At 43.1% G+C, this 16,918-nt stretch overlaps 1 protein-coding gene across 1 annotated transcript in view; it reads left to right on the top strand.

Annotated features, from left to right (window-relative positions):
* Positions 1-16,918, top strand: part of Cfap92 (cilia and flagella associated protein 92 (putative)) — a 39,657-nt gene that overhangs the window by 10,803 nt on the left and 11,936 nt on the right. Inside the window, exons 7-9 of the mRNA XM_071605969.1 lie at positions 10,174-10,305; positions 12,627-12,811; positions 15,781-16,688. Coding sequence (XP_071462070.1) covers positions 10,174-10,305; positions 12,627-12,811; positions 15,781-16,688 — 1,225 coding nt within the window. The remainder of the gene's footprint in view (positions 1-10,173; positions 10,306-12,626; positions 12,812-15,780; positions 16,689-16,918) is intronic.

The following is a 16,918-nucleotide window of genomic DNA, read 5'->3' as shown; positions in this document are numbered from 1 at the left end:
CCATCCATTAATCCATCCATAAATTCATTCATCTATTCATTAATCCATTAACCTGTCTATCCATTCATCCATCTGTTAATCCATATTTCCATCCATCAATTCATCCATCTATCAATCTATTTGTCTATCTATCCATCCTTCCATTTAATGATCCATCTATTCATCTATCCATCAATCCAACCATGTATCCATTAATCCATTCATCTAACCATCTATATATCTACTTTTCCATCCATGTATGAATCCATTTGTCTATCCCTTGATTCATCCATTGATCTATCATCTATATATCCATCCATTCATCCAACCATCCATCCTCCATCTATCCATCTATCGTTCAATCCATTCATCTATCTATCCCATCCACCCATCTAACAATCCATCTATCCAATCAACCATCAATCCATCCATCTCTCCATCCATCCATCTATGATCCCATATGTATACCCCTAATTCATCCATTGATCCATCTATCTGTCATCCATCCATCCAACCATTCATATATCTATCCATCAATCCATTCATCTTTCTATCCATCTATACATCCATTAATCCATCCCTCTATTTATCCATCCATCTATCTATCTATTCATGTATAAATCCATCTATATATTTATCTATCCACCCATCCATTAATCTATCTATCAATCTATTTGTCTATGTATCCATCCATCTCTCCATCATCTCTCCATCCATCCATATAAGTTTCTATCCATCCATCCATCCATCCATCAATCCATTTGTCTATGTATCCATCCTTCCATCTATCTCTCCATCCACCCATTAATATTAATAATCCATGCATCTACCTATCCATCCATCCATCTCCCCATCCATCATTCCATCCATCCATCAATCCATTCGTCTATCTCCATCGATCCATCTATTCACGCATCCTTTAATCTATCTATTCATCCATCCATCTCTCTATCCATTCATTTCTCTATCCATCTATCATCCATTTATCCATCATTTTATTCATCCATTCATCAATCCATCCTTCTATCTATCTATCTATTCATCCAACCATCTATTTATTCATCCATCCATCATTCTACCTATCTATTTATCCATCCTTCCATCAATCCATACATCTACCTATCTATCCATCTATTTATCCATCCATCCAACTAACCATCTACTTATACATCCATCTATCCAACCTTTCATCTATCAATCATTCTTCTATTTCAGCATCCATCTAGCCACTCATCTATGTATTCTATCCATCCATTTCTCCATCTATCCATCTTCTATCAACCCATTTGTCCATTCTTCCATCTATCCATCTATTTATCCATATATCCATCCTTTATTCTATCCATCCATTAATCAATTCATCTTTCTAACCATGTATCCATCTATCCATCCATCTACCCATCTATCCATGTATTTATCCATCTATCCATCACTCTATCCATCCATCCATTCATGTATCTATCTATCCATTCATCAATCTATTTGTATATCCATCCATCCATCTATCTCTCCATCCATCCATACAACCATCTGTCCATCCATCCATCCATCTATCTATCCATCCATTAATAATCCATCCATCTACCTATCCTTCTATCCATCTCCCCATCCATCTATCCATCATTCCATCCATTCATTCATCAAGCCTTTTGTCTGTCTATCCATGCATCCATCTATCCATCCATGTATTTATCTATCCATTGATCTATTTGTCTATGTATCCATCCATCCATCTCTCCATCCATCCATACAACTATCCATCCATTCATTAATAATCCATGTATCTTCCTATCCATCCATCCATCATTCCATCTATCAATCCATCCATCTATCCATCTATCCATCAATCCTTTTTTCTATTTCCATCCATCCAGAGATCCATATATTCATACATCCTTCAATCCATCTGTCTATCTATCCATCCATCCATCTATCCCTCCATCTATCTATCCATCATTTATTCATCTATCCATCAATCCATTTATCTATCTATCCATTTATCTATCCACCTATCCATCTATCCTTCTATCTATAAATCCATTCATTTATTTATTCACCCATCTATATCTCTATCCATCCATCTATCTATCCCTCCATCCATCAATCTGTCAGTAGATCTATCCATCCATCTATCTATCCATCTATTCATGCAACATTCTATCCATCCATCCTACCATCCATCATCCATCCTTCATTTCATCTATCCAACTATCTATTCATCCATCCATCCATACATCTATCCATAATTCATCTGCTCATCTATCCATCCATCCATCTGTCCATTCATTAATTTATCTATCCATCAATCTATTTGTCTGTCTATGGATTCATCCATCTATCAATCCGTTTGTCTATTTATTCATTCATGTATCATTTGTCCATCCATCCAATCATTTATCTACCCATCCATCCATCTTTCTGTCCATCCATCCATCTATCTATTAGTCTATCCATCCATCCAACCATTAATACATCTGTCTATTTATCCATTTATCATCCTTCCATCCATCTATCCATCCCCCTTTCATCCATCTATGCATTCATCTATCAATCTTGATCCTTCTGTCCATCCATTTTCAATCCATCAATCTACCCATTTGTCCAACTACAAATCCATCCGTCTATCTCTCCATCCATCCGTCTATCCATGTATCTATTTATCCATCTATCTATCTATTTATCCATTCATTCATCCTACAATCTATCCATCCACCCATCTGTCTACATTCATCTATCCATCCATCTTCCAGTCCATCCATTCATATATCTATCTAATACATGCAACCATATACCTATCCATCCATCTATCCATCCATCCATCTATTACTCCATGTATCCATCAATCCATTCTTCTATCTCTGCATGCATCCATCTATTCATCCTTCAATCCATCTGTATATCCATTCTTTTTTTCCATCCATCTGTCTATCCTTCCATTCATCCATCTATCCATCCATCTAACCAATTGTCCAACTATCCTTTATTCCATCCATCCTTCCATTAATCCATCCATCCATCATTCCATCTATCCATGTAACTATCTATCCATTCATCTATCCATCTGTCCATGTATCCATCTATTTATCCATCCCTCTATCTATCCATTCATCCATCCGTCCACTACTCCTTCCACCTATCAATCCATTCTTCTATCTCTGCATCCATTCATCAATCATCCATACGTCCTTCCATCCTTCCACTAATCCATTAGTCTATCAATGCATCCATCCATTTACACATCCCTCACTCCTTCCATCAGTCCATCTATCTATGTATCCATCCATCCTTCCATCCTTCCATCCATTAATCTATCTATGTATTCATTCATCCATATTTCTATCCATCCGTCATTCCATCCATCTCTCTATCCATCCATGTATCTATCTATCCATCCATCTATAAATTGTCTGTATCCACCCATCTATCTATTCATCCATCTAAATTGCTATTCATCTAGCCAACCATCCATCATTCTATCCATCTATCATCCATCAATCCAGTCATCTACCTATCGATCCATCCATCTATCCATCAATCCATTCTTCCATCTATCAACCTACCCATCCATCTATCCATTTATCCATCAATCCATTCTTCTATCACTGTATCAATCAGTCTACCAATTCATCCGTCCTTCAATCCATCTGTCTATCCATCCATCCATCTATCCATTTGTCTATCCATCCCTCCGTCTATTAACCCATCTGTCTGTCCTTCCATCCATCCATCTATGTGTATATCCAACAAACCAATTATCTATCCATCCATCATTCCATCATCCACCTATCAAATCATCCATCTATCCATGTATCATCTATCCATCCATCCATCCATCCTTCTATTCATTCATACATCTTTCTATCCATCCATCAATCCATCCATTTATCCATCCATCAATCTCTCTATCCATCCATGTATCTATCCATCTACCCATCTATCAATCCATCTCTATGCATCCATCCATCCACTCATGCAACCAGCTGTCCATTCCTCCATCCACCCATCTATCCATCCATCTATGAATCATCCATGTACCTATCCATCCAAATGTCTATTATCCATCCATCCACCCATTTGTCTATCCATCCATGCATCCACCAATCCATCCATCCATCCTTCCATCCATCCTTCTATTTATCTACCATCTCTGAATCCATCAGTCTATCCCTCCATTCAATCCTCAATCCATTTATCCATCCATCTATCCATTCATCCAACCATCTATCTATCATTTCATCCATCCATCTAGCTATCCTTCCATCAATCTCTTTGTCTATGTATCTATCCATCTATCTATCCATTCATCAATCCATCTATCAATCTATCTGTCTATCCATCCATCCATCTTTCTATCCATCTATCTCTTCAACCATCCATCTATCAATCCATCTGTCTATACATCTATCCATCTTTCCATCCATCTATCTCTTCATCCATCCATCTATAAATACATCTGTCTATCCCTCCATTCATCCATCTATCCATCCATCCATTAATCCATTTGTCTATCTATCCATCCATCAATCCATCCATTTATACATCAATCCATTCGTCTATGTATGTATCCATCCATTGTTGGTCCATCTATTAATCCATCTGTCTATCTATCCATCTCTCTACCAATCTATCTATATATCCATCTACTTATAAATCTATCTAACCCTCCATCCATGAATTTATTCATCTATCTATCCATCCAGCCATCAATCCACCCATCTATCCATCCATCTGTGAATCCATTCGTCTATCTATCCATCCATCCATCCATCCATCTAATGATCCATCTATCCATCCATCTATTCATCTATCCATCCATTTATGATCCCATAAATCCCTCCATTCATCAATCAATCCATCTATCTGTTCATCCATCCATCCATCATGCCATCCATCTATCCATCAGTCCATCCACCTATATATCTATCATTTCATCTATATATCCATCAATCCATCCATCTATTTATTCATAAATCCATTCTTCTATCTATCCAACCATCATTCTATCAATCTATCTATCAATCCCTCTGTCTATCTCTCTATAATCCATCCACCTATAAATCCATCTATCCTTCTATCCATTCATCTATCCATCTATCCATTCATTAATCTGTTCATCTATCAATCCATTAATCTATCTACCCATCTATTCATCTAATGATCCATCTATCCATCCTTCCATCCATCCATCTATTTATCCCTCCATTTGTCAATCGACACATCTATCAATTCATCTATCCAACCACTATTTTATCCATCCATCCATCAATCCATCCGTCTGTCTATCCATCCATCCATCTATCTATATATCTGTCTTTCCATCTATATATCCATCAATCCATCCATCTATCTATCCATCAATATATCCATCTATCTATCTATCTATCTATCTATCTATCTATCTATCTATCCATTCATCAATCTATTCATCCATCTATCCACCAATCCATTCCTCTATATATCTATTCATCCATATATTGATCCATCTATCTATCCATCTCTCTCTATCCATCCATTTATCAATCCATCCATCTGTCTATATATCCATCTATCTATAAATCCACCTGTCTGTCCCTGTATTTATCCATATATCCATCTATCTATCCATCCATCTAACCATCTTTCCATCTAGCCATCCATCATTCCATCCATTCATCAGTCTATCAATCCATCTATACTTTCACCAATCACCCATCTTCATATCTATCTCTCTATCTATCTATCCATCCATCTATTTGTCTATCGATCCTTCTATCCATCCACCCATCAATCCATCTGCCTATCCATCCATCTCTCTATTCATCCATTCATCCATCTATCCATTCATCCACCTATTCATCCATCCTTGTATGAATAGATCTGTCTGTCTCTCCAGTCATCCATACACCCGTGTATCTATCCATCCATTATAACCATATACCCATCCAGCCATCCTTCATTCCATCCTTCCATCCATCCATCAATTCACCCATCTATTTATCCATCCATCTTTATCTCTATCTATCAATCCATTTGTCTATCGATCCTTCTATCTATCCACCCATCAATATATCTCTCTCTCCATCATTCATCTATCCATTCATCCATCTAACCATCCATCCTTCTATGAATCCATTTGTCTATCCTTGATTCATCCATCTTTTCATCTATTGAATCATCCTTCTATCATCCATCATTCCATCTATCTACCCATCAATCCATTTTTCTATCCATCTATCCATCTATCCAACAACTTGTCCATCTATCCTTCTATCCATCCATCCATCCATCTATATATCCATCAATCCATCCATCTATTTATCCATCTCTATCCATGTATCTATCTATTAATCTGTCTGTATATCCATTCATCCATCCGTCTTTCCATCCATCCATGCAACCATCTATCCATCCATCCATTCTACCATCTATGCACCTATCCATCCACCAGTCCATTCTTCTATCTATCCATCAATCCATCCATCCCTCCAACCATCTACCTATCTATCCATACACCCATCCATCAATCTATTCTTCTATCTATGAATTCATCCATCTATCCATTCGTCAATCCATCTGTATATCCATTTATCCATCCATGTTTCCATGCATTTATCAATCCATCTGTGTATCCTTCCATCTGTTCATCTGTCTATCCATCTATCTAACCAGTTATCCATCTACCCATCATTCCATCCATCCATCCATCCCTGTATCCATCTATCCATCCATTCCTCTATGTATCCTTCCATCCATCCAACTATCCATCTATCATTATACCCATCTATTTATCCATCTATCCATCAATCTATCCTTCTACCTATCTATTCCTCCATCCCTCCATCCTTCTATCCATCCATTCAACCATCTACCTGTCCATCCATCCATCCATCCTCTGTCAACCCATCTGTCTATCCATCGAATTATCCATCCATCAGTCCATCTGTCTATTCATGCATCCATGTATCCATTTATCCTTCAACTCATTTATGTATTTATATATCCATTGATCTATTTATGTATCTATCCATCCATTCATCCATCTCCCCATCCGTCCATATGTCCATCCATCCATCAATCCATTTATCCATCCATCTATGGATCTATCTATCCATGCATCCTTCAGTCTGTCTATCTATCCATCCATTCATCTCTCTATTCATCCATCTATCTATCCAACCTTCCATCTAACCATCTATCTATCCATCATTTTATGCATCCATTCATCAATCCATCTGACTATTTATCTATCCATCCATCCATCTATCCATCTATCATTTTACCCATCCATTTGTCCATTAATCTATCCATCCATCCAACCCTCAATACATCTGTTTATCCATTTATTCATCCTTCCATCTGTCCATCCATTCATCCATCCCTCCCTTCATCTATCTATGTATTCATTCATTAATCTTGATCCTTGTATCCATCCAATTTCGATCCATCCATCTACAAATAAGTCCATCCATCCATCATCTAATCATTCATCTATCCATCCATCCATTCATCCATCAACCCATTCATCTCTCTACCCATTCATTCATCTATCCATCTCCATTTATCTATCCATCCTTCCATCTGTCCATCTATCCATCCATCCATCCATTCATCCATCTACTATCCATCTATCCGTCCATCCATTTATTTTTTATCCATCCATCGATCATTTATTTTCTATTGATCCTTCGATCAATCCATCTGTCTATCCATACATCTCTCTGTCTATCCGTGTATCTATCCATCCACCCATCCATCCATTCATCCATCAATATTCTATTATCCATCTCTCTATCTCTGTCCATCCCTTTATCTATCCATTCATCTATGAATACATCCATCCATTTATCTATCCATCCTTCCATCCATCCATCCATCCATCCATCACGTATCCATCCATCAATCCATACCTATCCATGTATCTGTCCATCCATTTATCCATCTATCTATCCATCCATTCATCCATCAATATTCTATTATCCCTCTATCTCTGTCCATCCCTTTATCTGTCCATCCATCTATGAATACATCCATCCATCAATCCATCCATCTATTTATCCATCCATCCATCTGTCTATATATCCATCTATGTATCCATTCGTCTATCCATCCATCCATGCATCCTTCCTTCCATCCATCCACCCATTCACGTATCCATCCATCAATCCATACCTATCCATGTATCTGTCCATCCATTTATCCATCCTTCCATCTATCCATCCATTCATCTCTATCTACTCATCCATCCATCCATCCACCCACCTATCCTCCATCCAGCCACCATGTCATCTTCTGTTCACTTGCCCTCATTGTCCCCTCCATCTCTCTCCATCCCACCCCACCAATACTTTTGTGTTCCTGATCTTTGATGCTGCACATATGGGCACATGAAAGTCTCTAGTGTCTACTGGAAGCCAGCAAATAAGGAATTACAATTCTGTTTAATAGGTGCTGTGGTGGGTTTGGTAAGTGGCACCTTGGGGGGAAGCATTAAAGAGAGTGGATTAGCCAGGCAAGGTAGCTCAAGCCATTGGACTGTAAGACCAATGGCTCTGGAGGCTGAGGCACGAGGATCGCAAGGTGGAGGCCAGCCTCAGCAAGGCCCTAAGCAACTCAGTGAGACCCTGTCTCTAAATTAAACAGAAGAAGGGCTGGGGACGGGGCTCAGGGGTTGAGTGCTTGCCTGGCCTGCACAAGGACCTGCAAGATCCCCAGCACTGCAGCAAACAAAACGAATTAAAAAGAAATTGAGTCATTTCTATATGACAGCTGTGTAATTAAATGCTATATTTTTTTCTGCCTAAAATTGATATGCATAAAAGAAACAGAAAACTAGTGAAGAGGAGAACAGAGTGAAAGAACTACAGTATGGTGAAAACTGGATTTCCAAGTCTGAGTTCCCTCGTTCTTCCTGGTATTGATTGTCTGGAATCTTACACATATACATATATGATATGATGTTTCTTCTTTTCTTTTCTTTTTTCTTTTCTTCTCTCCCTCTCCCCTCCTCCTCCTTCGATACTGGGAATTGAACCCAAGAGTGTCCTACACTGAGCTGCACATCAGACCTTTTTATTTTTATTTTGAGACAGGGTCTCACTAAATTGCTGAGGTTGGCCTCGAATTTGTGATCCTCCTGCCTCAGCCTCCAGAATGGCTGGTATCACAGATGCACCCCACCATTCCCTGCTACGATATTGCATTTCTGACCTTTGTTTTGGGGTACTGGGGATTGAATTCAGGGGCACTGAGCCACTGAGCCCCATCCCCAGCCCTATTTTGTATTTTATTTAGAGACGGGGGTCTCCCTGAGTTGCTTAGGGCCTTGCTTTTGCTGAGGCTGGTTTTGAACTCAGGATTCTCCTGCCTCAGCCTCCCAAGCCCCTGGGATTGCAGGCGTGCACCACCGCAAGCCTGGTGCATTTCTGACTTTTTATGAGTTGATTCCCACCTAAATTTTAAACTCCTCATGGGCAGAGACAATATCTTACTTATTTTTGTCTAACTAGATTCATGAACACTACAGATAATTCAATAAATGCTTTTTAATTATGGCACAAGAATCCTGCCAGCACATTTTTTTTAAGATAATCTTTCAATAATTTTTTTAGTTGTATTTTTTTTTTTAGTTTTTAGTTTTTTATTTTATTTATTTATTTTTATGTGGTACTGAGGATCGAACCCAGTGCTTCACATGTGCCAGACAAGTGCTCTGCATGAGCCAAATGGGGTGGTACTTTCCTGTCATCCCAGCGGCTCAGGAGACTGAGGCAGGAGGATCACAAGGTGGAGGCCAGCCTCAGCAATTTGGCAAGGTCCTAAGCAACTCAATGAGACCCTGTCTCTAAATAAAATATAAAAAGGGCTGGGGACAGGGCTCAGGGTTTAAGCACCCCTGGTTCAATCCCCTGTACCCTTTCCCCCAAGATGTGAGCACAGGATCCTAACACCCTCACCACAAGATTAACAGATGCAGTTGAGAATACGATACACCCAGGAACAATGTGCCACTAGGCTGGTATGGATGGTATGGAGGCACACTGTCTTGCAGAGATGTGCCACTGATTTGCTGCATCAGCCTCTCCCCAGGCCGGGATTGGGTGGCCCTGCACCCCCCTGCGCCTGGAGCTAGGCTGTTCGCTTCTTGCGTGGCCTCGCGGGGGCGCAATAGAGCCGCCTCCTAACCGTGTTCTCCTCCCTTTGATTTCACATCCCAAGAGAAAGATCACGAGATGAAGAGGAGAAGCCTGAAGAAGGGAAAGAAGCAGCACTCGGAAGAGGAGTTTGACCCCAGCCAGTGGAGGCAGAGCGTCTTCTCCCTGCAGCTGGCCATCATGCCTCTGCTTGCTGGTAGCTACACCTGTTCCCAACAGTCTCTGGTCCTCCTGTCACCACATGGGACTGAAATGGTCCACACAGTCGGCCAAGCCCCTGCTCTGTACCACCTCATTTCATCCCCACTGTCCCCTCCGGAAAGCAGGGTTAATAGCCTCCACTGTATGCAGGAGGACAATGGAGGCCCAGAGAGGTTAAGTGCGCTACCCAAGACACACAGCGTAGCAAATGGGAAATCAGGATTTGAACTCAGGTCTGTTTGATTCCGTCCCCCATCACTTTTCATTATTTATGTAGAGACAGGGTCTCGCTGAGTTGCTTAGGGCCTCACTAAGTGGCGTGGCTGAGGCTGGCCTCCAACTTGTGATCCTCCGGCCTCAGCCTCCCAAGCCGCTGGGATGACAGCCCCTTCTTTTTTCCCTTTGGTAGTACTGGGGGCTGCGCTCAGAGCCTCATGCACCCCAGGCAAGCGCTCTGCCACTAAGCTACATTCCCAGACCCCCGCTCTTTCTGCTTTTTAAAGAAAGTCATTTCAGGTGGGTGGGTGGCGCACACCTGTAATCCCAGCTACAGGGAGGCTGAGGCAGGAGGATTGTAAATTGAAGTCCAGCCTTGGAAATTTAGCAAGACCCTGGGTCGGAATGAAAAAATAAATCAGAGGCGGTAGAATGACCTTGAGTTCAATTCCCAGTTGGACAAAGAACAGAATAAGACAGTTTTTTTGTGCTTTGGACTGGCAGGGGCAGGCGCGCCCTCTGTTGGCTGTTTTGTAGAAGTGCAGTTTTTCAATGCTTTTGAGTGACACGTGAATGGAATAGAATTTTTCTTTCCCCTCATCCCTCCCCCTTTCCCCCTTCCTCTACTCTGCTGGTCTTCCTTCTCTTTGTTTTAGTTTTTTTCATTTTAATTTAAAAAAAAATTATAGCTATAAAGGTGGAATTCGCTGTGGTACATTCATATATGTACACACCATAATTTTGTCTTTTTTTTTTTTGGGGGGGGGGTACCAGGGATTGAACCCAGGGGTGCCCAATCCCTGAGCCCCATCTCCAACCTTTTTTATTTTTTTATTTAGAGACAGGGTCTCGCTGAGTTGCTTAGGGCCTAAGTGGCTGAGGCTGGCCTCCAACTTTCGATCCTCCTGCCTCAGCCTCCCAAGCCACTGGGATGACAGGTGTGTGCCGCCGTGCCTGGCCCATTTCATTTAATTTTTGCTACCACAGTGTATCTCCAACTGGTGAAACAAATGGACCATATTTTATAGGAAAAGACTACATGTTTGCTTTGCAATGAATAATTCACCCACCTACTTTTTTATTTTTTTTTAAAGTAGAACTTGCAAAACCGTCACAGGGAGAGTTATTCCTCTTTGGGATTTGGCCCAGATATGCCAGTCTCATTTGGCATGAGTACCTAGACTTGTCTCGTTAAGCCATGGCAAAGTGACACCCACCCCTGAGTGCTCAGTGTACACACTGACATTTTTGGACCAAGATGATTCTTTGCTCTAAAATAATTACCTGGAGCAGTTCTACCCAATAGCACCGTCTGTAGCAATGACCAAGCCCCATGTCTGTGCTGAGGATCGAACCCAGTGCCTTACGCATGCTAGGCGAGCGTGCTACCACTTGAGCCACATCCCCAGCCCCAAACTGCACTTTAAATGCTACTGAGCTTTAATCAGTGCAGATTCTAGAAGCCACACATGCCTCGTAGGTACCATCGTTGATGGCAAAGGTTCTAGGATGGTGAGTGTAGAATCTGACATTTTGAACCTTCCAAGATGGAGACCACACTCCCCAGACCAACTAGATCAGACTAGGGTTGATTGGCACCTGTGTATCAGTATTCCTCACTGCATCCTGGATGACTCAAGATATATTTATATCAGATTCAGGGACAAAATATTCAATTCTTAGCCAGCCAGGTGTGGGGACACACGCCTGTCATCCCAGTAGCTTGGGAGGCTGAGGCAGGAGGATCGCAAGGTGGAGGCCAGCCTCCGCCAAATTGAGGCCCTGAGCAACTCAGTGAGACCCTGTCTCTAAATAAAATAGAAAAAGGGCTGGGGACGGGGCTCAGGGGTTAAGTGCTCCTGGGTTCAATCCCTGGTACAAAAAAAAGAAAAAACAAAATTCAATTCTCTTAGAGACTCAATGGGACTTTAGTTGGAGGAACTGACATATAACCTGCTGCTTGTGGGCGATTCCTGATTCTTCTTTTTTTAAAATAAATTTTATTTTTTGGTATGATTTTGTCATTAGCCCTTCTCTGGTTGCTTGATCCCTCTGTGCCTGTCTGGGGTGGTCTAAACCACTGTGTGTATTTCACCCCAGGACAGCAAACTGTCAAGAGCCGGGGCAGTGACAAGTCGGCCAACATTTTGGATTGCCTTTTGACTTTCAAAACCGAAGTGCCTATCATGACCGAGGAGCAGAAGCTGGAATTAAACCCCCTGATCATAAGGATCGACTCTGTTTCCTGCCTGCCGTCACAACCTGTGCCTATTCAGGAACTACAGGTAAGAATGGGCCACACCTGTCATCCCAGCAGCTCAGGAGGCCGAGGCAGGAGGATCGCAAGGTGGAGGCCAGCCTCCGCCAAATTGAGGCCCTAAGCAACTCAGCAAGACCCTGTCTCTAAATAAAAATATGAAAAGGGGCTGGGGACAGGGCTCAGAGGTCGGTCGAGTGCCCCTGAGTTCAATGCCCAGATTGGCCCCTAACTAGGAGCCTCCAAATCTGAGGCCTCTCACTACGTCACAGTTGCTGTACAGATGGAGGTCTCCAGCCTCTCTTCAGGAACCCATGGGGGGTGGAGCTGGAGGCTGTTACGCTAAGTGAGATCAGTCAATCCCAAAGATCCAAAGGACGTTCTCTCTGATATGAGGATGCTGATTCATAATGGGGGGGTAGAGGGAAGAATAGGGGTACACTGGATTAGACAGAGGGGAGTGAAGGGAGGGGACAGGGTCAGGGGGTGGGAAGGAAGGTGGATGCTATCACCCTCTGTGTGTATATGATACATGACGGGTGTGGTCCTACCTCATGCACAACCAGAAGAATGAGAAGTTAGGCTCCATTTATGTAGGATGCGTCCAAACGCATTCTACTGTCACGTGTAACTAATTAGAACAAATAAAAAAAATAACTGGGATTAAAAAAAGAGGAACCCATGGATTTTCCTGTTACAGCAGCAGCACCTCGCTGCATACTTACCCTCTTCCCTCTGCTGTTTGGATTTTCTTGTCTTTCGGACTCCACATCTTCCTCTTCATTTGTTTATCCTTTGGTTTTGCTGGAGCACATCCTTCAGTAACCTCTTGAGAAAAGATCAATGGAATACCCACCGACCCACCGCGGGTTATTCTATCCTTCTATTTGGTAGATAGTTTGGGTATAGAATTCTAGTTTTCCTTCAGAGTTTTGAAGGCAATCATTCCATCATTTTTTTTAATGTTCTGTGTTGGACCTTGGTTTATGTCCCATTTTTTATTTCCCTTAAAGCTTGTAGGATCTTCGTTTTGTGCACGTCAGAATATGACCTTATGGGGCTGGGGATGTGGCTCAAGCGGTAGCGCGCCTGCCTGGCATGCGAGCGGCCCGGGTTCGATCCTCAGCACCACATACAAAGATGTTGTGTCTGCCGAAAACTAAAAAAAATAAAATAAAATATTAAAAATAAAAAAGAATATGACCTTATTTGGACAGAGGGTGATTACAGAGGCCTGCTCCCTGCCTGGCCTTCAGTGACATCACGGTAATCACAGGGAGCTACAGTGCCCATGGATGCTGATCCAAGTCCTGGCTCCCAGCCAGGGGAGTGGCCAGGGCACCCCGTTAGAGTTCGGGGAGGTGGACGTCCGGGTGGATGTCCCCCTAGGCCTTTGCAGACATTGGTGGGCTGCGTTTTCTCCGAGGTGTTTGTCTGGGGTAGGGTGATCATTTTCCTGACAGTTTTCTGTCCTGCTAGGCCACCCCTTTCTTGGTCCTTTGGCTGGAGAAAGCAGACTTTTCTTGGGGGTGCTTCTTGCCTCCAGAAACATTCAGCCAGGAGACTCAGGAGCCCTTTCAGTGCTGGGCAGTTGTCTTGTATTATCTCACTGATTATTTCTTTTTTTTTCCCCACGTCTTTTTGGAGCTCCTGTTATTTAGATGCTGAACGTCCTGGACTATTTTTATGGATGTAATGCGTTGTTTTTCTCTGGCCACTTTTTAATTTATTTTTGATTTGTTTAAATTAGTTGTACATGGCAGGCGAATGCATATATGCACTTTGATAGATCATACGTAGGTGGGATATAATTTCTCATTTTCTGAGTGTGCATGTTGCAGAATCATATTGTACATTGTCACATGGATACATACAGTAATAAGGTCTGTTTCATTCCACTATCTTTCCTATCTCCACATCCCCTCCCCTCCCATCACTTCCCTCTACCGAATCTAAGGTAACACTGTTCTTCTTCAGGGGCCCCCAATCCTTGTGGATTAGCATCCACATACTAGAGAAAACATTCGGCCTTTGGTTTTGTGGGATTGGCTTATTTCGCTTAGCATGATAGTCTCCAACTCCAATCATTTACTGCAAATGCCATAATTCTATTCTTCTTCCAAGCAGTGTAATATTCCATTGAGTATACATACCACATTTTCTTTATCCATTCATCTACTGAGGGACACCTAGGTTGGTTCCATAGTCTAGCTATTGTGAATTGAGCTGCTGTAGTGGCTGTGTCACTATAGGATGCTGATTTTAAGTCCTCTGGTTATAAACCAAGGAGTGGGAGAGCTGTATTTTTTCTATTTGTTCTAATTAGTTACACATGACAGCAGAATGCAAAAATTCTGACAAATGGAGTATGACTTGTCATTCACCTGGTTGGACATTGTGTAGAGTGAGGTCCTGTGATCCTTATATGCACATGGGAAATGATGATCTGGCTGTTTTTAATATGTGTTATCTCTGCTTTTAATCTGTTCCATAAGGATGTGTCTGGGCCTGCATTTCTGAGTTCATCTGATTGGAATTTACTGAGATTCTAGAACCTACAAGTTAATGTTCTTTGACAAATTCAGGAGATTTTCAGACACTATTTTTTTTAAATTTTTTTTTTTTGTAGCTGTAGATGGACAGATGCCTTTATTTTATTTATTTATTTCTCTGTGGTGCTGAGGATGGAACCCAGGGCCTCCCACGTGCCAGGCAAGCGCTCTGCCACTGAGCCCCAGCCCAGCCCCAGTCATTATTTCCTGAATTTTTTCTATGTTCTACCTTCTTACCTGGTGGCACTTTTGTGGACACTGGGCCTCAGAGTCCTGGAGTGACCTTGCAGAGTGGGTTGGTTACCCATGGACACTTTGTAGCAGGGCAAACTGAGGCCCCCAGGCTGCAGGCATGGCCCTGGGGTATGAGGTCCCAGGTGGGCGCTCTGTTCTTGGTGGCAGAGGGACAGTCATGGTGAGTGGCCGTGGGCCTGTTCTTTTGCAGAGGCTGTGCACCCCCGTCTACTGCAGGTACCGCTTCCACAAGACCCCAGTGCACAGGACCGAGGAGCGGCCCCACGGGACCCACGTTTACTTCGAGGACATCAATGTCATCTGCCTGGGAGCCATCCACCCCAGCGACCTGCGGGAGTACCTGGAGGGTCCCCCCATGGTGGTGGAAGTCCACGATCGGGACCGTAAGTCGGACGAGTCCTCCTGCAGGCCCACCCTGTTTGGGGAGGACCCCCTGGATTCCCACGGGAACATCCAGTCCTTCATCTCCTCCAAGGAGACGGAGGACAACCCCTTTGAGTCTCAGAACAAGACCTGGGACCCTCACGGAGTCGCCCGGGTCAGTTTCGCGGACCTCCTCCTTGGCCACAAGTACCTGAACCTGGTGGTCCCCATCCAGCGCTGTGAGCCCAAGGCCACCCTCGGCCTCCAGGGCAGCCGATGCAGGAGGGTCTCGAGGTTCCAGATCCCGGCCACCGAGGTCCTCCAGCACAACCCGATGCCCGCTGGAAACTACTTGGAGGCCAACTCATTGCTCAAACTGCGAGTGGACGTGGCGGTGCCTCTGACCACCTGGGCCAAAGCCCAGGGCGTGGACTTCCTGGGCAGCCACTTTGGCCGCATCGTGTTCGTGTTCAGTGCCCAAGACCTGTTCCTGCTTCACAGTCTGCTGAAGGACATCACCCTGATCAACGCCAAGGCCCTGGAGCTGGACTCCTATCCCACCGGGACCGTCCAGCAGATCCTCTCGGCCTTCAAGATGCGGGTCAACATCCAGCATCAGGAGCATCTGGACGTCCTGACGGGCTTCCACCTGCTGGATGGGAACCTCCACCTCTTTGTTCTGGAAGGCTTGGCCGACGGGGGCCTGCGGCAGCTGTGGGAGAGCCACCAGAGCCGGTAGGTGGCGTCTGAATGAGGAAGGAGCCCCAGCAAGGCCCAGGGAGGCTGAGGGCGGAGGATCGCAGATTGGAGGCCAGCCTCAGCAACTTAGCGAGATGCTGTCTCAGAATCAAATAAGAAGGGTTTTATTTTGTGGTTCAATCCCCAGGACCAATAAATAAATAATCCAGATACATGATTCTGACACCATGACCTGCTGCCCCCAGGGGCAGGAGCCTGGTCTGCTT

Source organism: Marmota flaviventris, chromosome 20 (assembly GCF_047511675.1).
Source record: "Marmota flaviventris isolate mMarFla1 chromosome 20, mMarFla1.hap1, whole genome shotgun sequence".
Classification (NCBI taxonomy): domain Eukaryota; kingdom Metazoa; phylum Chordata; class Mammalia; order Rodentia; family Sciuridae; genus Marmota; species Marmota flaviventris.
This window is presented reverse-complemented; position numbering and strand designations above follow the sequence as displayed.